Source organism: Blennius ocellaris, assembly GCF_963422515.1.
Source record: "Blennius ocellaris genome assembly, chromosome: 7".
NCBI classification, from domain to species: Eukaryota; Metazoa; Chordata; class Actinopteri; order Blenniiformes; family Blenniidae; genus Blennius; species Blennius ocellaris.
The window spans coordinates 8715303-8740068 of NC_137656.1; the positions used below are offsets into that span (position 1 = coordinate 8715303).

Below are 24766 nucleotides of genomic sequence, written 5' to 3' on the forward strand. Positions count from 1 at the left end.
GCTCGTCTGGTGGTTTTATTCTTTTGTGGGGGGGGTGGGGTGTGGGGGGGGGGGGGGGGGGGGGGGTCTTTTGATCAGCTATGGTTCAGTCTTTGCTCAACGCCACGAGGTCGGGTTCATATCACAACGGGGGGAAGAGGTGGTGTCGGGCGGGGAGGGGCGGGGTTTAGAACTGATCATCACCAGCTTTTTAACAAGGTCACCTGACCTGTAGTTGAACAAAGTCAAAAGCTTTTTTTTTTTTTTTCCCCAATTCTATTTTATTTGAACAAACCCAATGCCAGGTGTTGCAAATATCTTTTTTGTTCTCGTGAGTTTTGTCTAATTTCAAGTTTTGTTGTTTTTGGTTTTTATTTTCCGTTGCTCTTGAACAAATCTATGCTTAAGTAGCCACTTGCCTTGTAACATTGTGTTTTACTTTGTGCAGATACAGTTTAAAAAAAAAAAAAAAAAAGTCAAAAAGATTAAGTACTGTGGTGTTTACATCGTAACCATATTGTAGAGTATCTGTTTAAAAAAAAAAAAAAAAAGTGGGGGAAAAAAACAACCAACAACAAAAAAAAGTTGCCTAATGCCAATGAAAGACAAAATATTAACCACGAATTTTTAAGTGCAAGTAAAATAAACCTGAAGTGTCTCGAGAGAAAGAGAGCGAGAGCAAGCGTATGCGCGATGATTTTGGGGGGGGGGGGTTTGTTTTGTTGTTTTCTTTCTTTCTATTTGTTGGTAGTAGTAGTAGTGCTAATCATGATCCCTGTCACTTTACACTGCTACTACAATACGTTTTAATACGACATGTATGGGTGCAATTCAGTAATGAAAAGAAGAAGAAGAAAAAAAAGAATAAACTAGAGAAATTTCATCGAAACTATATATTTTTCTACCATATCTGAGTTTTAACCTGGGTGAGCTTCCTGGCACTTGGAGGACACACTGCGGGGGGGTGGGGGGGGTGAGGGGGTGGGGTGGGGGGGGGACCAGGACGAGATGTGGTAAGAGCACAGTCTTGCTCTTGCTGGTACCGTGAGCCGCGCCGCCCCCTCAGCCCGGGTGTGTCCTCCTCATATTTAGACTGACGTGTCGGTTGCCAGTAGATCAGATTTTAAATTACCATTTTTATTTTTGAATGTTAGAATGAAAACACTTTGTAATTTTGTTTCCCTACTGCTTTGATCATGAGCCGCGAGAGCCGGACGGCTGCTTGCTGGAGGCGAATTCTAGAAGCTCGGTATTTGTAGGTCGATGATTTTGGCTCTTCAACGTTTGCTCATTCGGCGGGGAGAAAAACAACAAACAAATAAAAACTGGACTGCGAGGACATTGGTTTCCTTTTAAAAAAAAATTTAAATGGCAGGGTAAAACTCTTACAGCTCATGTCCTTTTTACTCTTTTACAGTCTGTGTGTTCCACTGAGAGCCGGTGTGTTCGGATGATCTGTCTGTTTGTTTGTTTGTGAGGCACATTTGAAAAATAACAAAAAAAACCTTGTTCGTTTCCCAAAACGCCAAAGTTCTCCAGCCGTCCACTTGATTAATTTGTCCCCTGATCTGAAGAAGAAATACATTTTCTTGTTTTAAGTAATTACAGATTGGTTTGAAGCCATTTTAAATGTAAAAGTAGACAAAATGAGGAAATAACCGCCTGATAAAGGTATTTCTGCTCGTCAGCCAATTCACTGATAAATCACCCTCCAGTCTTGTAATACTAGTTTTCTACCACCAGGTGGTGTGTTGAGTTACTCTGTCCGTTCTGGTGCGTGTCCATTGAGGTTTACCTAAATTACACTTGAACAACTCGTCGTGCGTTCGATTACGTGATGAAGCTGCAGCAGCTGCAAACAGAATTGAACTGAATACAGAAGTCCAATTAGCAAAAGCATCTTATCAAAGATTCTCTATTTGACTGCAGGGAAGCTGAGCAACGCTGTGGCTGCTTGCTTTTCACTCGAAGTAGATTATCAGACAGTCTCCTGCACAATGAGAGCAATAAATATAATCAGAGTAAAAGTAACATTTACAGCTGGTTTAGTGAGATTGAATTTAATGCAAAAAATTATAATGAATACTGCGTCTCATTTGCAGAGACATGCATATTATATGTAGGTCGTACTTGTCCACGGATCGGCCTTAATAACTATTTTCCTTTTGAGAACAATGGAAAATCTACAATAAAAACCAAAAATGTCCAGCTGCTTTATGGCATAAGTGAGAGTTTAGAGTTGATGTGTGAGGTGACGGCTCGGCTTTATTCACATTTTGAAACGGATTTTTCCAGTCTGTTGTCTGGACAACCGTTTTGTCCAGTCTGTTGGTGAAGCAGCTTTAATTTCTATGCACCAGAGGTAAATTGCCCGAGGCTCAAAAGAGGGATTTCCCCTCTTGTCCTCTCAAATCAGTCAAACTGTTTCACCGTTGAGGCGTCATGAGGTCCATTAGTAAACTGGCACACTGCAGACATTTCATCAGGACATTGTCTCCAAACTCTTTGCTGGCTCTCTCTGCAACTCACACTCTTTGTTTTTTTTATTATTATTTTTCTTTCCTGTTAGTTTTTTTCCCCCATGCATTTTCAGTCCTGATAGGCCAAAAGGGATGCACTGCTCCAGACGGGGAGGGACCGTTGACTTCACCCTGTGGTGGCAGCATCGAGCGTCTCTTGAGAACTTGCTTTTGGAAAAGATTTGGAACAAACGACATTGAAGGATTTAAACAAAAATATTCCCTTAATCGTCTCAATTGAAATGATTCTGCATTTCCTCACAGCGACAAGTGCTTATGACACGGTTGCAATCTGAAATAACCCCAGCCAATTGGTAAATGCCTGTTAAATGAATGTTTTGGTTCGGGATTTAAAATGCTGAGAAAAATGAAAAGACCCAAGTGTGTGCAGTTCTTAAGGCAGCCACTGGAGGGCGGAGTTTGACCTTTCCTCCTGAGAGAAGGACAGTATTGAGGACCAGAGTGTTTATCAGCTGGTCAGTGGAAATCAGTGGGTGCTGTATTTGTATTTGCCATTGGGGGAGTTACTGTGCTTCAACTGCATTTCTAAACTATTTCAATAACCTTTTTTTTTTTTCAATCTCTGTTTGTTTTTTGTTTTTGTAAAAAAAAAAAAAAAAAAACAGAATGTGCCATTTCTTCCTCCCTGAATGTGCAATACAAGCTGTTTCTCGTGGAACTACATCGCTGTCATGTTGTGGTCATGTAGCTCCACCTGCCCTGGTGTGATAGCGCCCCCTCCTGGAGGGGGCATCAGGTCAGACCTTCATCTGGATGTGGCGTGCCGTCTCTAGTTCTCTGGTCTGTTTCGTAATCAGAATGTGCTCCTCTGGCCTGCAGGCTTTACAGCTCCGTGTTGTCTTTCTACTGTTTACTGCTACTTAACTGTCCAGTCCTTCAACGGTTTGAAAATACAGCTCTATATGAATATAACTGAGAAAAAAATAAATAAACGAATAAAACAAAACAAAAAAAAATCAAAAGAAAATGTAGCCTGCTTCTCCGAAATCTTAAAGCTCTTCTGATTTGCATATATCGTACTGTAATGTTTTATTTAAGATTTTAGTGAGAAAAATGTCTGCATTTAAAACTAAATTATGGGAATTAAAATTACAAAGAATACCTTAAAACTTCTGAGTTGTGTCTTGGTTTTCTTTTTCTTTTTTTTAAAGCAACAACGACATTCACATTACTAACGCATAGCGCACACCTTTTTTGTGGATCCATATCATATAGTCAAGGACAAACATGCCGGGAACATTAACATGATATTAAGACCCGACAGATGGGGGGGGGGGGGGGGGGGGGCTAGACACACAAACATTCCATTCATTTTAAAACTGCAGTCTTGGGTCTCGGGGAATTACAGAAAACGGGTTGCTCGTCCATCACAGGACAGAGAAGCACACCAACAGGGCATTTAGAGTCCACAATTAACCCAAAACACACAGGAAGCACATGCAAACTCCAAAGAAACTCAGATTTTAGAGAGCGACCCACAGACTTACACCCACGCTGTCACTGTTTGGAATTATTCTCATCAAAAGCCATTTAATTATAATTATAATGTAAGAAAATCTACTGGAGTAAATAATCTAAGGTCCAAAATGGTAATACCACTTTATAACATAAGATGGTGCAATGAGTCTTACTTTTCCTGCAGTCAATGAAGATGAGAAGAAGAAGCAGGACACACATACACACACGCACGTTAAACTTGTATAGTTTTCATCTTATACAAACTTCATGTGCTGCAGGATCCTATACATTGCCCCCCCACCCACCCATACATGTGGTTTCCCACAGCAACAGACTTCTTTAAGGACTGCATGAATCTGCCAGGTCCTTTCAGGCTTCCTCCTATTTAGAGCTTTTCGCCGCAGATAATAATTCAGGGATTTGGCTCTGAGGTTTGCTCTTCAGGTTCCCAGCAGTCCGTCTGTGTCGGGTTCCTTTAGGAAGGAAGTCTCTCTGGTAACGCTTGAAAATGCCAGCCTGGTGCCGCGGCGCTCTCAAAGTGGTACTATTCAAGGTGGTTGAATCAGTAACCAGGAGTGGAAACCTTCACCTCTCTGCAGTTCACTGTGTCACTTACAGAGGCCATAATAAGGATATGTGTTCTTATATTCACCAGAAAAGAAAAAAAAAAAAAAAAGAAGCTTGACAATGATCACTCCATGTCACTCCAGCAATGTGTTTCAGAAAAGTTGGGACAGTGCAAATGGGACTAGAAAAGAAGGGAAACGTTTTAGGATAGCAGGTTCAACAGGTCAGGGTAAATAAATAAACTGACGTGTGTCATTTGTGGCAAATGTAGAAAATCCCTCCTCGCCATCAAAGCATCCATTGACTTTAAATCGTCTTGGGAGCTGAAAATTCAAAGTCGCTTGAACGTTTCGTGAATCTTGACCTCTTTTACATGAGCCAGATAAAATATGATGGGATGTTTTTTTTTAAACGTCTGCTCTGCTTGTGCTCACTGCAGGGTCCACAGGGGGCGCCAGAACGAAAAGGAAGGGGCATAAAAGAAACTTGATGCGACCGCTAACCTTTATAAAGCTGAGGCGTTATATTTGCTGTGGAACTCCAGAAAGGACACTTCACATACCTTTTGGTAATAAAAACTCCAAATGGAGCCCTTAATCGTGTCGCATTCTCGCCAGGATTTAATTCAACGGTTTGCCGCCGGGGCGACGCTGTGAATGACGAAATGCATCAGGAGATGGACTGAGATTGAACTTGACCTGTAAGATAGGCCTTTATTGTCAAACCAGATTCTGTACATGCTCGCCAAGACGTTAGCAAACCGAGGAGAGAAAGTAAAAACACAAACCACAGGGAGAAAGAGAGAGAGAGAGAGAGAGAAAGAGAAAGAGAAAGAGGGATTGGGTTAGTTCATTTCCATCCAAAAACATGTTTATTGTCCTCCGAACTGAAAGGGGTTACCCTGTGATTTGACTCCGCCGCCGGAGCCAAACGACATACATTGCATTTCTTCAGGTAGCAGTGGAGGCTTACAAAGATCTTTTGGACTGAGAGAAATTCTTGGGGAAAGAGCAATACAGGGGTTCTCTCCTTCAAGTCGACATGAGTATTGTTTTGCATTCGTGAGTAATGGAGAGAAGAGTCGTTTCAGAACACAGGAAGCTGAAGAAGTGTCACGGCTGGTCTTCTGTGAAACAAACAGGAACAACAAAAAAAACAAAGAAAAAGAGAAAAGCAACTTTGTGAAGACCAGCGTTGTTTCTTCCTTGTTAGAAAAACAAACAAAAAAAAAAACACAACAGATTCTGTCATCTGCGTTTGCCTCCAAAGTGTGTGTGTGTGTGTGTGAGACTTCACCGTGGAGAGCATATGTAGTGTAACACAAACGGACACCGGATATGCAAATTCAAAACCAAAGTGCCCGCAGTCAATATAAAGCAAGGTCACGTGACCCAAAACAGGTGATGTCACACAAACGGGAGAGAGGGAGACTGGACATGGAGGAAACCAAAACATGGCCGTCACTCTGTGTGTGTGTGTGTGTGTGTGTTGAAGTGGCAGCAGCCTTCGGCACTGTTCATTTACAGTTAGTCAACAGTCGGAACCGAAGAGCCCCCCCCCCCCCCCCCCCCAATCTTGTGACTGTGCAGTTAAAAAATGGGCACATGGTGATTTAAGCTCATGCTTAAGTTGTGGTAAACCATCCAAGCACTTCTTTAATTCAGAACTATAAATACACAGCAGCGGGTTGTTTTTTTTTTTATTGTTATTTTTTTTTTTTTTTGAAACCGGAGAGGTTTGAGTCTGTGTGTGTGACCAACTTTTTGCCTCTTCATAAAAAAAAAAAAGGCTTAACTACGCTTCGCACGTCTGCTAGAAGAAACACGGGTTATGTGGAGCTGATTATCGACTTTCATATAAATTTTTTTTTTCTTCTATAATATATTTATATAGTTTAGTTGTTTTTTTTTGCTTTTCTTCGCACTCACCCACCACACGCTTTCGCTTGCTCTTCACATTCTCTCGTCTCACTACTTTTATTCAATGTACACAACATAAAACATGGGGTGGAGTGGGGAGCGACAGAGCTAAAATGACAATCACTTGAGAAAAAAAAAAAAAAAAGCCAAAAAAGAAAAGAAAAAAAAAAACAAAAACAAAAAACTGCAGTCTCTTTTGTCATCCATTGGCAGTTGGACCGACTCGGCCGTCGGCCAGTTTACAATGGTGTTTTTTTTTTTTGTTGTTTTTTTTTTTTAAAGGGGAGGGAGCGGCCATGTCATCAAAGGGGCGGCGGCGGGGGCTCTTTCTTCGCCGGCGCCGGTTTCGTCGTGGCTTTCGTGGTCTTGGTGGGCGGGGCCGTCTCCTTCAGGTTGAGGTTCTCCAGCGCCACGTCCAGGGTCATGACCTCCACGCAGCCCATGGCCTGGAAGTCGGCGAAGTTCCGCAACGGGCCGTGGCCGTCGTCCTCGTCCTCATCGGAGGAGGCCGAGGCGTCCTCGTCGGGCAGCAGCGTGGACAGCAGCAGCTCCGTCACGAACAGGCTCCGGTCGGCCCACTGGGCCTCGCACGCCTGCCGCTCCGCCTCCGACAGCCGCGGCTCGCTCAGCCTAGGGGGGGGGCAACATGGCGGAAAGGTCAACTCAGAGGGCCTCAACCGGACACGTTTTTAAACAATCCGACGCCGAATAAACCCGGTGGAACGGTTCAAACGGGAAACAGGTAGAGGAATGAAAAGTTTTCCGGGACTCCCTGCGGTCGGCCTCACCTGCTGAGTAGGAACTGGGAGCTGTGCGCAGGGTGCTGCAGGGCGTTGGGCTCCGCCGGCCCCGGGTTGGGACTGGGGTTGGTGTTGTGGTTGGCGCTGGGGTTGCTGGGGTTGGCGGCGGCCGAATTGGTGTTGAGGATGGCGTTGGCTCGGCTGCTGCCGCCCCGGGTGGCGTTCCGCGCCGTCTCCAGCTGCTGGCGCGCCGCCTGCGCCTGCTGGCGCTCCAGCTGCAGCTGCATCTGGAGCTGCTGGAGCTGCGAGGCCGACGGGCCCGAGCTCAGCTGGCCGCCCGCCGAGCGCCGCACGCCCGACAGCTGGGACAGGAGCTCTGCGGGAGACGGAGCGGTTTGGTTTGAGTCGCTGGAGAGCGGAACTGCACACGAGTAGTTTAACACAAGTATTGCGATTCTGACGACTCGACAATTCTACAACGCGAGTGGATTTTGTTTATCCTTCCCAAATAACGGAGCTCAATCACACTCGTCTTTACTTTGTGGCTTTTAGTAATTTGGACTTCCTGTGCTAGGTCATTTAAAAACAATTAAATGAAAGAATGCGTTGTCTCCACAGCGCAGTCAGTCTCCACCCCATTACTCACGCAAACTCTTTTTGCGTATTTGTATCGCGAATGCCGACATCTCGCTGACAAAATCTGCGGCACAAAGACTATATGGGTGAACAAATGTAGCCGGAGCACGGCCTTAAACGTCAAATGAATCAAAAGGACACACGGCCCAGTCTTATTATTTCTTGAAGGCGCTTGGATCTGAAGCGCTGCAGGTCATTAAAGTGGCGGCTGCTGCTCTGTGCGTGAGGCCAGGCTGAGCGGCGACTCATTACGGCACAGCTGGAGCCGACATGGCGAATGCCAGCCACTGAAGCAGACTCAAAATCGAGAACAAAATAAACACGGAAACAAACTGTGCCCGCACATGACTGCAGTGTGGAGAAGACTATTAAAACTGCACGCTCAAGCACAAACGGAGGATTTCATATCCAGGCTGCTGCAGGAAGTGTGGGAATCTATTAACACTGTGTGTGTGTGTGTGAGACCTCTTGTGGTTGCTCCTCGGCGACAGCAAAGTAATTGTTTCCTGTGAGACCTGCGTGGGGACTCACCTGCTATGGGGTCCATGGCCTCTCTGCTGTAGTTGGAGCTCTGCGAGGAGCTCTGGCTGGTGGAGAGCCCCCCTGTGGTGCTGCTGGTGAAATGCATGTTGGACCTGCGGGCTCGCGGCCCGCCCAGCCCGCGCCCCGGGTGGAACATCCTCCGCACGTGCCGCACGCCGCTGGACTCGTCGTGAAGACGGCGGTCAAGGAAGACGACGGCTGCGGTAACCTTCCCGATCACGAATAGCAAAAAAAAGTGTGACTGCCCCCCCCTCCCGGTGACCGTTTTGTCCTCTGGACAGTCAATCGGAGTGTGTTAATCAGCAAAGATGGACGTTAACAGTAAAAAGCTGAAACTCTCCGGCGCCACTCGTCTGGCTGCTCCACTGATTTGCATGAAACTCAAGCGCGCAGAAAACTGCTGGATACAAACTCAATCCTTTGAGCCATCGATGCCTTTGCTCCATCTCATGTCGCTATGTTGGGTTGTGTTTTTTTTTTTTTTTTTTTACATCCTTTGTTTTCTGCACTCATTCAAAGACTATAAATAGCCCGGTGAGCTGCTGTCGTCAAGTCAATCCTACAGTTCTGCTCACGCCGAGACTTTCAGCTGCTTTCTGACGGGCAAAGCGCACAAACAGGTTTTACCCAGTTTGGCTGAGCAAACTGATCGATCGCCGACGTGTTGAAAACTTAAAGAGGTTCAATCGTCCAGATGCGTTACGTCCACACCTTCAGCATGAAGACACTGTGCTAAACACACACACACCCACACAAACTCAATTATGTATGAAAGTGGTTCTAATTTAAAGCTCGGCAGTTTTCTGAATCGTTAAACATGAATAAGCTCTCTTCTTCGGGCCTTTACCTGTTGAGTGAGACGTGCAGCGGCGTTTTGAAGAGCTCGGGGGCATTTGATTAGAAGGAGATAAAAACAATGGAACTCCCCGAGGGCGTATTGATTCCATCTCCTCCCTGCAGACGAGCTCAGCTCTGGTTATGCATTCAATGCTCCCCCTTTTTCAGTGATCTTCCCTCGGTAAATCTTATAGACATTAAAAAACTATAAAGTCAGGCTAATGGCTGTTTGGCCAACTGAGATTGCATATATGTAATTTAAAGCACTAAACAGAATCATTCCGGACCGAGAGAGTAAATCCTGGCAAAACCTTAAGACTGTGGCTCCAATAACTAAATACGTTAAAACATCCTGCACTGCCTTTTTAGATTTACAGCCGACTTAGAAACAGTTGATGCTCCATCATGTCCTAAAAGCTTTTATATCTATTTATTTCGCCGGCGACATGCACGCTACAAAACAACCTGCCGACCTCGTGTTCCCACCGTCCCAACCTGCAGCTGCTTCCGGACTCCTCTGTGGAGGCGGGGCCACCGCGTGAAAAAAGGATATCAAGTCTCTGGGTGCTCTGTGTTCAAGTGTGAGGTGAGCGGCGAAGTCGTCCGTCACGTGGTTCGGGTCGCCACCTGGCAGCGCCGCACATATGGGGCAGATCTGGAGTGACGGAGCGGAAACGTTAGTATCGACACACTTCACAGCGGGGAGAAAAGAAAAAAAAAAAATCTGCTTTCCGCAGATCCTTGTGGACAGAGAGGGACGCGACGGAGTGAAAGAAAAACGAAGACCGAGCGATCGTATTCGACTTTCGTCCAACAGGGACCCATAAACACTGAACAGCACGAGCTGCTCCCCGCAATTAAAACCACGAACGACACAGTCGATCGCTAACAAGTCCTCTCTGGAAGACACAGGACACCGACTCGGTTAAACACGTTTCCTGCGATTCAAAAAAACCCCAAAAAACTTGGCTGCATTTTAAAACTGTACGTGCAGAAATGGGCTTTCAAATGTTCAAACCAGTGTTCTTGTGTTGTCAGAACAAATTGAAGGAGCTCCTCGAAACTAAAAAAAAAAAAAAAAAAAAAGGCTGCACTGCCTACCTGACATCACTCTGAGTTTAGCTTCCCTGCAGTAGTCACAAGCTGACATCTGAACTACACCTCAACTCTTACACGGGGGAGCGGGACGTATTAGTACAACATCGAAACCTGCAGGATAAAGAAGCCTCCGACATGTCCGGGAGGAGAAAAAAAAAAAAAAACGGTCAGTCTGGGCACCGGCGTGGAGTGAAAGGTTTCCTGGGTGGCGGTTGGTGGTCTTACCACTTCGGTGGAGGTCTCCGTGTGCTCGGCAGCCACATGCTCCTGCAGAGACATCTCCGTGTAGCCCATCCTGCCGCAGTAGGGACACGTGAAGGCCTGGGGCTGCTCCACCGAGAAGGCCTCGCCTCCATAGTACAGGTCTGTGGGCAGAGGAAAGATGACCGGTAAACTCAAGAACTCCTCAAAAGATGCCGACAGTGCAACTTTGTCCCTCCCCGCAGGGTCGGTAACATATGTTCTATTCTGCTTGCGTGGCGAGGTCCAAAACCAATTGTTCGGCACAACAAATCGATTAAAAAAACGCTTTGACACCGACGACGTGATTCATTCCGGCGACGTCTGTGTGGAAACGAGCGTGTTCGAGGAGGGCAGCGCTCAGATTGCTCGCTGCGTACGTCAATGTGGTTTGTTTCAAACAGCACGTGACAGCAGACAGTCACAGACTGTCCCAAACATCAATTGCAAAATGTGGAGAGAGAGAAAAAAAAAAAAGTTATTAGTTGTCATATTTAGTTTAGCCTAGTGGCCATATGCCGCTCAATCGGATTGCTGGACGAGTAACTTGATGTCATAATCAATCGCCTTTGTCTGACTTCCAAGAGGAATAATTACAAAAAAATCTCTTCACCAGAAAAATTCCAACAGAAAAAAATTGGTGAAATTTCAACAGTGAGGCATTTCTACTGCTGCGAAAAATAGAAGGAAATGTCAAAACGAAACAAATTTTACAGGAGAAGTTGTGAAATCTCTGTTTCTGCAGCCTTCGGTTTGCATGTTTTTACACATCTACCCTTCAAAGCATGGCTCTGTCGGTTCCATAGCAACTTCTACTGCTGCAGCCCTGACATCTGGCCTCAGGTTTTACTTTGTTCATGTTGACTATTACCAGTAAACTCGTTTGTTGACACGTTGATTTTAACAAAGTGCAAGTTCACCCCCGTCGGCTGAAACGAGGCGGATGTTAAGACAACCTCAGTTTAAAATGTGAACTGGGCTCTGAACCTTCAGGGAAATGCCAATTTCCTGCCTCGATTTCAAGATTATGTCGGCATTTTATGACACTATTGGTTTTCCTATCAAGCTTAATGAAGGCCTTGTAATGAAAGTTAGTGCTTTATCGTCATTATTGCACACATGTTAATACTGAAAGGTAAATCCAATCAGCTGCTTGTCATAAAAAACGTGAAAATTTGACTCACGGGATGATCTTGTCAAGTTTAATTATAACCCCAAAAACTAAACATTAAGTGAACAACACATGGAGGGATCTACAACCGCTCAGAAGAAAATCAACAGGCTCAACCAAACAAACAGAGATGAAGTTGCACCTTCTGCTGTGTTGTCAGCAACAGTTTTTTTTTTTTTATTATTTCACCACACTGCAAAAGAGCATTTTGAGTGTGTGAAAGGGGAAATACAAACATATTTCACTGTGCCAACACACAAAATAATAGCAGGAGCCGTCGTCCAAAAGCAGTAGAAAGGCCGACTTAATCAGCCGTGATGACTACACTCGCTATGATAACACACCTGCTGTATTGCCAAAGCGCCCAATTACAAATATTAACCGAATTTACCGCATGTATGGCCTGATCCCACCGCAGCCAGAACAAAATGCTCCACTTATGACGGGATAAATCAAACCCAGAGGACCAATAACGCACACAAAGTGTTCCGAGGCTCTAATCCACCACTGCTGGGCCGTTTGAAAAAAACAAAACAAAACAGGAATGAATGGCAGTAAAATGCAACATCCACCATTTCACATGATGTAGGTTGTTCATTCACCTGAAGGGAGGTTTCTAGAGATGTTATTTCAATGACGACTACCCAAGTTCTTAAGAGCTTTTGCAGAGTAACTGGTGAACTGAAAGGTACCGCCATTCAGGAGATCAAAAATCACAACCGCAACACTCTGATTTGTTTGGAAGCATTCCAGAAATGAGATGATCTTCTTCAAAAATGACTCTTTGCTTTAGCTGTGATGAGTTTTCTTTTTATGCAACATGAAATATTTCCCCTCTTTACTCCAAAAGTGGCTCCTCTAACACTTCCTGCTTGTCATGTTGTTTTTGTCTCACCTCCAGTTTGTGACTATGTCACTTTCACAATGAAATCTACCGGACCGATGTGCATGCGTGCACCAAGACGTCCGAGGATTTGGGGGAAACCTCGGTCCGTTCACTTCCATCTGATAAAGCACATCACTTATTATTATGCTGTTTACATGATCAGCTGAATCATCTGATAACCACGGAAATTGGATAATGATGGGATTGTTAATGTGCTGGTGTGTGTGTGTGTCAGTCTGACAAGCAATCAACAGAGATGCTGCAGCATCAAATTCAACATATGCCCTTAAACATCAAGTATCTACAGTCACGCTTTTGAGAATTTCCACATGCAGCTGAATAATAATAATAATAATAATAATAAAAACTATACTCACCGAAGTCGACTCGGGTTAATATACACTGCATGGGATGCTCTGTCGTGTGTCTGGTTGTGGTGGCACCGCTCTCGTAGCACGATGCGCACAGGTCGTAGTCGTAGCATATTAAACATTTGTATCGTCGGCCTCTGAAGTTGCCTTTTAAACACGCGTCACAGCTCACACCTGAGAGGAGAGAGGTCAGACAGTGTGTCAGCCATCCGAGAGGAGGACATGTTGAGCAAGCTTGAAGTGGCAGTGAATCAAAACAAAAACAAAAAACATCCAAGGTGCAAATCAGAATTGTGATTTTGTGTTTAAATGTTTAGTCTCGTGATACATTACACAGATAAAAGTTCTTCAATACAATACAACCCATTGGGATCTATTCAAGTGGATGACCACATCGAATCCCCCACATTTCTGGGGCTGCAAGATGTCAAGTCTGTCCAGTAACTCCTGTGATAAATCCACGGTTCTCCCTTCAGGCTTAAGCAGTGATGCCCCCCCCCCTTGTGTTTTGTGGCCTGTGAGTTCAAGTCCGGGCTGCTGCTGCTGCTGGTGATTGACTGGCACAGTCGTCCGGAGTGTCTGTGACAGCAGATCATCTAAACTCCCTCGGATCTCCACTCCCAAGTGAGAAGCAGTGAACCCAACCCGGCAGCAGTAACACCCCCCCGGCCCCTCCGTCCCGCAGAACTCGGCAGGAGAAGTTGACAACAACAACAGGCGTGGAGAACAGAGGCCGCCGGGGCCCCGACTCACCTTCGCAGCTGGTTGCATGCACCGAGTGAAGGCGTGCTAAACTTTAGCTTCCCGGGTGAGCCGACAGGCTCGTTTCAGCCGAGCTGGACTTTTAGTCAAACTGTGAACCACAACCGCGAAATAAAGAGTTGCTCCACTCTGACAACACGTCCAACAAGGTTGGCCGCAAGGACGCTAAATATTAGCTTGCGAAGCCGGAACGTGCGGGCCAAAGTGAGAGCAGGAAGGGGGCTAAAACGGGCTAATAGGAGGCGGGTTCGTCCAGGCTTGGGACCCGTGAGACTGTCACCGTTCTTACTCTCGGAGCTCCGGTCGCTAACTCGCCGGTGTTAACCGACATTAGCGGAGAGCTGACAGGCTAGTTAGCTCAGCCGGGCTAACGCCGTGTCGCTTCTTCCGCCTGTTCGGGGAAACCGACACGGAGCGCTGGATGTTTCCCCAGAAACACAACCATGCGACACAAGCCCCGTCACACCGGGGGCTGAACCATCGGCCGCCATGGCGCGTCCCGTGGGGAATGTTACCACAACCTTGCTGCTAACGCTAGTTCATCTTCACCCGTGGCTAGCCAGCGCGAGCTAGCGGTGCACTGTCAACGTCAATCTCGGAGCGGGGCGAGCTTCCGGGCCGCCGCGGCTCCTCACCTTCATGACGGGACATCCTACGGACACTCGCGCGGCGCCCTGCTCGGGCTCCCGGGCTTGCAGGAGAGCGATATTGCGGGTGAAGAGAAGAGGAGCCGGGGCTGGCTGGCTGTCCCTGGCCTCTTCCCTCATGAAGGATCCGGTCTGGCTCACTGCCCCCCTCCGCCTCCTGCTGTGTCACCGCTCCGGTGCGACGCCGCTTCCGCCACACGGGGGCGCCGCTGGACCACTATTGGAAACCGCCGACAGGCCGCAGTGGTTGGAGCTTCTGCGCCATTGCAGGAAGGTCGCGGGTTCGAGTACCACAGTGTGCATAAGTGGGTTGTTAAAAAAAAAAAAAAAAGAATAAAAACTCGTGACTCTAAGTTGCCTGTGTGTGCATGCCCTTATACATCACTGCAAATCATATCAGAATGATGCAATATAAATAAATTTAACATCTGTGTGAGTGTGGCTGTCTGTTTATCTGTTTGCTCTGTAAACTACCAACCTCTTCTGTCTTTTGCCATTGGTGAGCTGGGATCAGACCTGGAGGAATCAGTGTAGAAGATGAATGGATGAACTAAATGGCGAATTGAAGACATGCCATCCTTCCATCCATCTTCTATTCTGTGCAAGGCCAGAGGACGCTGGAATCAATCCCAGCTAACTATAGGGGAGGGCAGGATAAACCTTGGACAGGTTGGCAGTCTGTGCATTGCAAACACACAGAGACAGCCAACCACAACTCACATCCTCACCTACTGTATATCCACACATTTAATTGATAGAGGATTTCAAAAAGTACTTTATCAAAGCCAAGACAACCTACAAAAGGCGAAAAAAAAATGATATATATATGGAGCCATCTGGAAATAATGGTGCAGTAGTCCCTCTGACTCTTTTCACAGTGCTAAAACGTGCAGCACATCCACAATCACATCATTTTGTTTTGTTGACTGATTGTGAAGAATCAGCTTCCAGATTGAGCTAAAAGTGGTTCTGAGAAAAAAGGAGAGTCCAGAAGCCAAAGAAATGAGTGGCCTTTCTGAAGTGATCCGCCACAGTCCCATATGCTGCAACCAGTCTTCAAACTCCAGCTGTAAGCTATTTTTTGCAGGATGGACATGTCCAAAATGCAAAATGAGACACTTTCTATAATCTGCAGCAGGCCTGGGAAGCTGAACAGTGTTATTTTGAATGCCTTTTGGGTCAGAGGAGGTTTGCCTGCCAGTGTTTGGCCCAGACCTTCACGTTTTGGCAAACATTAGATCTGAGAGGGGGTGAACAGCTTTTCAATATATGGGGCACTGGTGGACAAATCACTAATTGTATGAGCACATCTAACAAACGTGAAAAGTGACACTAATAAGTGATAAACAGGCTTGCTGAACAATTTACAGACAGTTATACTAACACACTGCTTTTATTACACACTATCAACTCTCCTTATTGATTGTACACATCCTCACACATGGGAGCTGAGATCCTGATACCTTATCGAAAATAAAGATTAGCTACCTACAGTAATATATGCACATGGTGGAAAATTTTACATTCAACACAAAGAGAAGTGGAATTGGAAAAACTATTTGACAAACTGTTGCTGCCCACACACCTGAAACTCAGCGTTTTGCAGACACACTGCAAACTTTGTTCTGACTACATGGCTCGTAAGTGAAGTTTTTGACAGTAACTTCAGGAATGAGTCATGGCTACACTAGATAAAGACATGGAAAAGCCTCCCTTTCCACCTCTCCGCTCTCCACCACAGAGTCAGCCGACCTGCCTCCACCTGATTGTTTAAGTATTTCACAGTGCTCCATTGTCGGCTGTGGTCGGGCAGACTCCGTGGAGGATGGGTCAGCGCAGTGCAGAATCAAACTGGCACCCTCACACTGTGCAGCTGCTTGAGGCATGTGGATGGAAAGAACAATAATGCCTCAGCACGGGACACTACCTGTAAAAGCCAACTGTAAAAACCAGAGTCTGACATCAGGGTGATTCTGGGAAGGGTTAGACTGCACACTTTTTCTGAGGAACTATGTATGGTCTTCTTGTTACTCACATGTTCAAAGGAGGAATAAAAGTAGTTCATTGTGACGTGGGTGAGGAGATAATTATCTTTGAGCAGAAATAGGAAGCTCATAGTTTCCGATCACAATGATTCAGGTTTGACAAATCTTTAAAATGTCACTTTAAAAGTTATATTCAATTAATTCTGTACAGCCATAAAATCAATTTTATTCAGCCATTAAAGAACCAGGTAAACGTTTCCATACATGCACATTTGACAATGATTTCTCTTCATATGAGAAACCCCACAGAATGAATTAGACTGCAATATTTTCATAATGACTCAAAATGTTGATATTTCAGGATTATTCTTTAGATTTCTGTGTCAGACTCATTTATTAATCAATGTCTTGACAATGTGTAACCTCAATGGAATATCTCCAGAAAGACGTAATAAACCAGCATGTGACTCTTACAGTTCTTACGGAGATATAGTTTTGCACAGAAAAGCTTTGCACATTTTGGACCCTGTAAATCAGAAAAGGAGATGTTATTTGTTCAGAATTTTTATTGCAGGTCATGAAGAAAACATCACAAAAAAGACATGATTCCTTTATTGGAAACATGACTAATTTTGTTAGTTGCTAACCAGTCACTTTGGATCATATAGCTGCTAGAAAGTAGTGACATTAATGTGCAAGCAGTTCGACTGCAATGTTCCATTGCGGCTCTGACCTACACATTGAATTATGAATTTCATTTGTGAATCACAATGAAGAGTACACAACAATAAACTCTTCCACTGACAATATAATCAGGTAGTCAGGGGGAAGTGATGAACCTCACATCAACTCACTATTTGAACTGTTGTGACCTCCTGAAATGGGTATCATACACCTTCCACTGGGTTCTCAGCTATACAGCTATTAATACAGTGTCTGCTAAAAATACAGTAGGACAAGTTAATTTGAATATTACTTGTGTCACACAGGGTCAGCCCCCTCCTTTGAAAGAGATTGATGAATACTTGAATGATCCCGGAGGAAATTCAACCTGTCAACAACTTACAGGTGAAATTATGTAAAATAAACTTCTAAATCTAAATACAATATAGAAACATTAACCTCATGAAATAAGTGTATACAATTGTAAATATATGCAAAGATCCCATACTGAAAGAATAGACATCAATATAGAAGAATAGGGTAAAAGATACTTCTGAATTGAAATACGCTGCATTAAATTATATATTCAATTGAACTTTATTTATATAGCACCAAATACAACACAATCATCCCTAGGTGCTTTTAACAGAGAAAAGAGAAAAACCCAACGAATCAACATGAGCAAGCAGATTTATTTGTAACTGTGGGAACATGCATTTTCATTAAGTTTGCTAAATGATGAAAACTCAATCGATTATTGAAAATGACATGAAAGAAACACGTGAATCATTTTCCTGAGTCATAGTTAACCATTGATAATGTGTGTCGTATGTTTCTGTACTCTGATGACTAATTTGTTCTCCCGCCGGGAGAATATCAGCATTATCAGTATTGGATTAGAACAGTAGGCTACAGTTGGTAGATAGATAGATAGATAGGGAACATGATATTAAAAAAAAGCATGACAATAAATCCAATTAGACAGTATTTATGTGTCTTGGCAGGTCTGTTAGATCTCCTGACTCAGTGGACAACATAAACAGCACCGGCAGCCAATAAACCCTGTTTGCAGAGATGCGTAAAAGCTGTTTGGGCGCCAAGTATACCAGGAGCTCCCGGGGTGGCAGGTGACACTTCCTACGGCTGGACGTTGATGTATGTACACAAAACAGTGGTGTTATTGTAGCGGGAGACTCTTTGCGTGAGTGCGCCCATTCTTCAGCTCATCAATTGAAACTGGATGGTGAGCTAAGCTGATGGATTGGCTGCGCTCCAGGCAGGGGACTGGCTCTTTCAGAGGATAAGGGCGCCTCGCCATCTCCCTCCACTCACACAAGCCTTTTAAATAATCCCATAAAGGAGGGAGAATGTTGTTTCCCTAGCAGGATGCTAAGCAATTGGATTTTAGAGGATATTGGGTTTTTTTTTGCATAAAAGAAAATAGATAAATAAATACTAGCAATAAGAAGCAACTCCGTTCCTTAACGTGTCGAGGATTGTTTGTTGATTATATTTCTGACTTTGTGTGGATCCGGTTGGACCACAAAAGTATTGGTTATATGACCTTCGTACCAACATAAAGCTCCGAGAGGCTGCTTGCGTCAGACGCACACACCCCACAAGGGTTAACACGCGCAACGTGAGAAGCCTACTACGACTTCATTCAACTTTGCCACGCCTTCAACGTAAACAAATGGGGGCTTGACCAATAAGATTCGCGATAGATCAGCCGATGATCAGATGACTCAAAGGGGGAGACTATTTAAAACTCTAATGACACTCTCGGATGCAAGTTTATACATTTGAGGAGCCGTAGTTTCACAGGCGCGCACCAGAACGCACCGGCGGCTCTTTGTAACCGCTGGATTCAAACTTTGCCCTTCGCACCACGCTACCAGCTGAAGCGCAAACCCCGTTTTAGATTCTCAGGAAGCTTTTAATTCCTCCATACTCTTTTGTGACTGAGAGATGAATCATAAAGGTCTTTTACTGTGGATTTTCCTCCAGTGTGCTTCTGCGCTTGTCTCGTCCGCCCCCGAGGAAAACCCTGTTCTTGGAGGTGAGAAATGCCTTTGTTTCTATTGTTCATTCATTTGTCATTTCACTTGTAGCCTCAAATGGAAAGTGATCACACCCAATATCACATATTCCCAACAATTCATACCACGGGAATGTGAGAATCCGTGAATTATTTATACTCTCGAGCTCTCAAAGCTTAAAATATCTCGTCATATTTGTAGATCAGTGAGCGTTTTTTGTTCCCCCCCCCCCCCCCCCCCCTTTTTTTTTTTTTTCGACCATTTGAGGCTAAATTGGAATTGCAAACAAGTGTGGCGGGCAGAGTGATCCAGAAAAGCGGGGATGGATTCAAGAGAGTGCGATGTGTCCTTTTTGGGAGAGCAGCGGGAGTCTTGAAGTGGAGGACGCATATAAACGCCACGTCTGTGGGAACTCTTTGGAAAGATGTTCTGCTGAATCCGCGTTTTACCACGGACCGCTCTGCAGCTCCTCTCTTTTACTACCCAGTCATTTCGGTCTGTGTGGCCCGCGACCAGAGGCTGCTGAGTTCATATCGTGATCCACATATTGCTTGCGCTCTTTGACGCAAACGCGTGAGGCCGGTGCGCGTTATCAAAGCCCGCTTCACCGATTAAATCTGGTTCTGGTTCTGATTCTGAAGTCGTCAAGGATTAGACGACCCAATTAAAATGTGCAATTTATGAAGAATTCTCTCAAGAATTTTCGACCCATTATTAGGACACCGACATTTTCCGCAATTATGTTGTTTGTTTTATTTTTATTCGATTTAAGCTGTAAACCGCCAGCATCTTTTGAGCGCTTCAATGGGACTTGCCTGCGTCAATTAAACGTAATTGTACAGATTTGGCCTCAGACCTGAGAGCTGTGCGTTAAAGCCTGCCATAATTACGAGCTCTGGTTGCAGCTGTGTGGAAGAGGGTGAAATGAAAAGAAGTGTGGCGGTGACATTTTGGCTCCGGTTCGGCCTCCTCGGCCCAACTTGCACTCAAGGGGCCTTTTTTTGTTTGTAGTGGCTGTTGAGTGGTCAGGTGATTGCTTTTGTGTTTTGAAAGAGCGAAAGGTTTTGCATTTGGCTGCAAAGATGAGTGGCAAAATAAAAATCTGAATCCCCTCTTAATTTCACTCAGTGGCTTACAATGTTTGTTTTTTTTGTTTTTCTCCCCCACAGGTGTAGATAGTGGTTTGGAAGACTTGTCAACAGACCACAAGGTTCTTGATGGTGCCATCAAGTACAACATGAGGAAGAGTTTAGATCTGGAGCAGGAGGGCTGCTACCTGCAGGCCGGCAACAAGGACTGTCTCTTGGAGTGTGGCTTCAATGCTACAGCCAAGACGATCTTCATCATCCATGGCTGGACGGTACAAATGCTTTTAATATTATCTATATAGTTGTCAATCACCCTTTTATTTCTGGGTCACTTGGTTTTAAAGCAAACTTCCCATCACAGCGAGGTCGAGTGTTTCCTCAGCTTCCATTGTTGGAATGTGCCATGTTAATGTGGAGGAACTGTGAGAAGAGTGTCAGAGAGAGGTCACCAGGTTAATGTGATTTCCAAGAATGAATGACTTATCTCCTGTTGTTCCTGTCCCCCCCCCCTTCAATCTCAGATGAGTGGAATGTTTGAAAGCTGGATGCACAAGCTGGTCTCTGCAGTGATGCAGCGTGAAAACCAAGCCAATGTGGTGGTGGTTGATTGGATATCGTTGGCACAGCAGCTGTATCCCGACGCGGTCAACCACACTCACAGCGTTGGCCTTGATATCGCCACCATGCTCGATTGGCTTCAGGTGTGTAGAGGTTTTTTTTTTTTTTACTTCATCACTTGCTTCAGTTGATTTCACTCATTTGCATTTCATTGAAACTGGGAAAACAAATGATGTGGCTGTGCTGCTTTTACACAAGTCAGAGAAATGAAACTCCTCTTCAATCAGCCAAATGTAATGCTCCATTGAACACCACAGAAATGCCCACAGGTCTCACTCTTGGCTCCATCCCATTAAAGTGTCTGTAGTATGTATGGCGGGCGTGTAAAATAATTATTTATGTGGACGCCTGTCTGACCTCAGCATTGTGAGCAGGTACAGACAGCAAGAGGTGACTGGAAAACTACTGTGTATGAATCATTAAAATCTGCCTCATTGCTCTTCAAATATGTGATTTATATTTAGCAGATATGGAGAAAATGCGACATCATAGAAATTTGAACGATTAATCCTACCTGTTTAAAAAAAAAAAGTAGCAGCTCTAGAAATGCTGTCCTCAGTTTTGCATTCTCTCTATTTTTGAGTACTTATTTAGATCAATGCTCCTCAGGGAGCCTAATAAGAATCAGTCCATTTAGCACATCGGAATCAAAGAAAACTGCTCCCATTCATCAGGACTGTCACAAAATTGGACCAGTGAGCGAGGATTCAGGCTCTCTGCCATTTAGTTGTAAATGCAGACAAAGAGTATTTCACGGAGACAAACTGAGACAGATGGTGGAGGCGCTGTTGCATGGAGGGGACTGTCTGTAAATTGTGTTTGGGTTAACCGAGTTTGGCCCAAATGGGGGCACAACTTGTCACGAGTGGCTGAAATCCAGAATTTGCCTAGTGTTTGTTTATGCTAATGGTGACAGCTGCTGACAAGAATTACATTTTAATTTTTTTCCCCCCTCAAAACAGGATGAGCTCCAGCTGCCTCTGCAGAATGTCCACCTGATTGGCTACAGTTTAGGTGCCCATGTAGCTGGCTACGCAGGAACGTTCGTGCGAGGGACCATTGGCAGGATCACTGGTGAGTTCGGGTGCAACTTAAATTGACAACCGCCCCCCCCCCTCAAAGGAGTGCAATAGCCTTACCCTGTATTCTTTTTTTTTCACAGGTCTAGACCCAGCAGGTCCAATGTTTGAAGGCGTGGAGGAGCAGAAACGCCTCTCTCCGGACGATGCAGACTTCGTCGATGTGCTGCACACATACACTCGAGAGGCTTTGGGCGTCAGCATCGGAATCCAGCAACCGATTGGAGACATTGACATCTACCCCAACGGTGGTGACGTGCAGCCTGGCTGTGCTTTGAGTGATGTGCTGGCAGTGGCAGGAAGTAAGTTGTTGAGAAGTGGCTGCATGTGGTTTGTCTCTTTTTTTGAAGTTGCAGAACGGGTAATAAACGCCATCTGCTTTCACCGAGAAAAAGGCACTTGTTCAGTTGCCCTTGATGAGTTGATGTTACCGTCTTTAACGCATTGCTCTCAACTTCTGTAGATTTCATGGAGGTGATGAAGTGTGAGCACGAGAGAGCCGTGCACCTGTTTGTCGACTCCCTGATGAACAAGGACCACATGAGCTTCGCCTTCCAGTGCACCGGCCCCGATCGCTTCAAGAAGGGAATCTGTCTCAGCTGCCGCAAAAACCGTTGCAACAACATCGGCTACAATGCCAGGAAGATGCGAAAGAGGCGCAACAGCAAAATGTACCTGAAGACACGTGCGGACACTCCCTTTGGAGGTGAGACAAAACATGGAAATGTACTGCGGTCCGTTTTATCTACCGCCATGCAAGAAGTCTACCGTTATCTCACTTCAGTTATCTTTAACCCCAAATGACATGTTTTATGGTTTCCTCTGTAAACTAAAAAGAGTTCACACTTTCCTACTGGATCAAACATTAACTCCGTCTGCTCTCTTTCAAGGTTACCACTACCAGATGAAGATGCATGTGTTCAACAGGAAACAGTCAGACAATGCAGATCCCATCTTCTATGTGAAGCTGTACGGCTCCCACAAGGATACAGAAAATCTATTTGTTGATGTGTAAGTTCAAAAATCTAAAACTCACCTAAACGTAACAATACATGGACAAACACTGCAGTGGATTGACCCGACACCCTGTTACACACACATTCACACAGCGGCAGCTGCACTGCCTGCATGTTGTACAGTGAAGCTGTGATATAAATTTGGAATTTGAACTTCAGCCTGGTTTCTACTGACCTTTTTCAAAGTGGCATTCGCATAGATGGCAATGTACATTGAGCCGGGACTACGGGAGGAACCCTAGTGTGTGTTCTAGTTCATGTTCCTATAATTGTAGACGCACTTCTCGGCTTTCGGGCTGTTCGTAATGTGATGTCCCTAAACAATGCCCAAACAGTTGTTCACTTGGCTGCTAGATCCTCTGTCATTTTTCTGGATGCCAGACTAAACCTTGCGTCTCCCCTCTCGTCATACAGCTATGACAACACAATTGGCCTGAACCTGACAAACACCTTCCTGGTGTTTACCGAGGAAGATATTGGTGATCTGCTGAAGATCCGCCTGAGCTGGGAAGGACAATCTGACTCTTTGAACTCCATATGGAGAAACTTCCGGAAGTCGTTTTGGGCCTGGAACAGCAAGCCTCCCAAAGCTGTGTTGGAAGTTCGTCGAATTCGCGTGAAATCTGGTGAAACGCAGAAAAAGTAAGTTTATGGGGAGACCTGTGTTCTCGTGTTTAGAAAGATGGGTGAAGAATTGGCTTGAATTACTTTGATTAGTCATTCATTAAGACAATTTGTTTTTGGATTTTTTTACAGGTTTACCTTCTGTGCCCAAGACTCTGCAAAGACCGAAATCTCACCAGGGGATTCCATCACTTATGTAAAATGCCGTGATGGCTGGGAAGTGAAGCCGAGAAAAAGGTATGAAATCAATTTTGGAATAAACCATTGAACATTTGATTGAACAAACCCAAGTTAAATTCCGCTCTCTCTGATCAACAGACTGCCAATGTAGGTCCACTTTTTCAAAAACCAATGCACCGTCACCATGGGGGACCCAACGTGGATTATGGAGAAGCACCGCCTTCTCTCTTTGAGCACTTTTTCATAGGAGTATTGATCGGCGCACGGTGGAAAGGGGGCTTCAGGTCAAGGACTCTGGGACGTTCCCATTGCTTTTACGAGAGGAGGACTACGGTTTCTGTCCGCCATACGAGACAGCTGCACAGTGGCTGGCTGGCAGCTGGAGGCAGTCGCGGGCGCGTTACGACTGCCTGTGGAGTTACTGAACGTTCCTTTGTGTGGACTAGTGAAGTAGAATACCAGATCTGTGCCAGTGGACACACACACCAGCAATTGTAGTCACTGTACTGTACATTTTTAAATATTATTTATGAAAAATGGAAGCACTGCAAGACCAACGTTATTTATCAGAGCACATCCCATAATGAAGCATGTTTAATGAATTTCTTCCAGATGCAGTATTTGTATGCGTGTGAGTGTTGAATTGTATGTGTGTGTCTGTAGTGACCAAGATGTGTGCCTTTCTGCTGAGAGATTACTGATACACTGTATAACCTGAAGGAGATACCCAATCTCGTTACATGCAAGTGTCTGAGATTTTGTGCATAGCGTAACTGTATGTTGCTTATTTTTGGGGTGTGTCTGCATATACTGTAAATATCTCTTTTTGAAAAAAAAAATAAAATCAACCAATATTTGTAACCTTTTTGAACTTTGTCAGTCTTTTTAGACATCTACTTGGTGTTGAACTGTAGTGGTATTCACCCAACGTTTTGAAGTTGATTGACCATAAACTGGCTACTCGTGTGTCGTCGTGCATCTTTGTTTTTACCTTGAGATGGACTGGTGGTCTGTCCAGGGTGAACCCCATCTTTCATAAATTATCAGCTGTAATTGAGTTGAGCCCACCTAAATCAATTG

General features: G+C 44.9%; 2 protein-coding genes across 2 annotated transcripts; one reads left to right on the forward strand and one right to left on the reverse strand.

Annotated features, from left to right (window-relative positions):
* Positions 1-6129: 6129 nt before the first annotated feature.
* On the reverse strand, positions 6130-14506 carry LOC308132690 (E3 ubiquitin-protein ligase KCMF1-like). Its single transcript, XM_080499870.1, has 7 exons — positions 14383-14506; positions 12992-13159; positions 10543-10682; positions 9773-9874; positions 8371-8551; positions 7252-7579; positions 6130-7093 (listed from the first exon to the last, which is right to left on the reverse strand). The coding sequence occupies exons 1-7, from the start codon at positions 14396-14398 to the stop codon at positions 6766-6768; spliced, it is 1263 nt and encodes a 420-aa protein (XP_080355996.1). The 5' UTR covers positions 14399-14506; the 3' UTR covers positions 6130-6765.
* Positions 14507-18859: 4353 nt separating this feature from the next.
* On the forward strand, positions 18860-24547 carry lipg (lipase, endothelial). The gene is made up of 10 exons (XM_080498971.1): positions 18860-19101; positions 20251-20441; positions 20691-20870; positions 21750-21861; positions 21950-22168; positions 22330-22572; positions 22757-22877; positions 23297-23524; positions 23639-23743; positions 23825-24547. The coding sequence occupies exons 1-10, from the start codon at positions 19011-19013 to the stop codon at positions 23835-23837; spliced, it is 1503 nt and encodes a 500-aa protein (XP_080355097.1). The 5' UTR covers positions 18860-19010; the 3' UTR covers positions 23838-24547.
* Positions 24548-24766: the final 219 nt, after the last annotated feature.

Excerpts from the sequence above, each read along its gene's own strand:
- LOC308132690 (XM_080499870.1), bottom strand. Across the intron at positions 10,683-12,991 it reads ATTAACCCGAGTCGACTTCG|ACCTGTACTATGGAGGCGAG; the intron begins GTGAGTATAGTT and ends CTCTGCCCACAG. Across the intron at positions 8,552-9,772 it reads ACAGAGCACCCAGAGACTTG|GACGAGTCCAGCGGCGTGCG; the intron begins ATATCCTTTTTT and ends CGCCGTCTTCAC.
- lipg (XM_080498971.1), top strand. The coding sequence starts at position 19,011 with ATGAATCATAAAGGTCTTTTACTGTGGATTTTCCTCCAGTGTGCTTCT. Across the intron at positions 21,862-21,949 it reads GACCATTGGCAGGATCACTG|GTCTAGACCCAGCAGGTCCA; the intron begins GTGAGTTCGGGT and ends TTTTTTTCACAG. Across the intron at positions 23,525-23,638 it reads TCTGGTGAAACGCAGAAAAA|GTTTACCTTCTGTGCCCAAG; the intron begins GTAAGTTTATGG and ends ATTTTTTTACAG.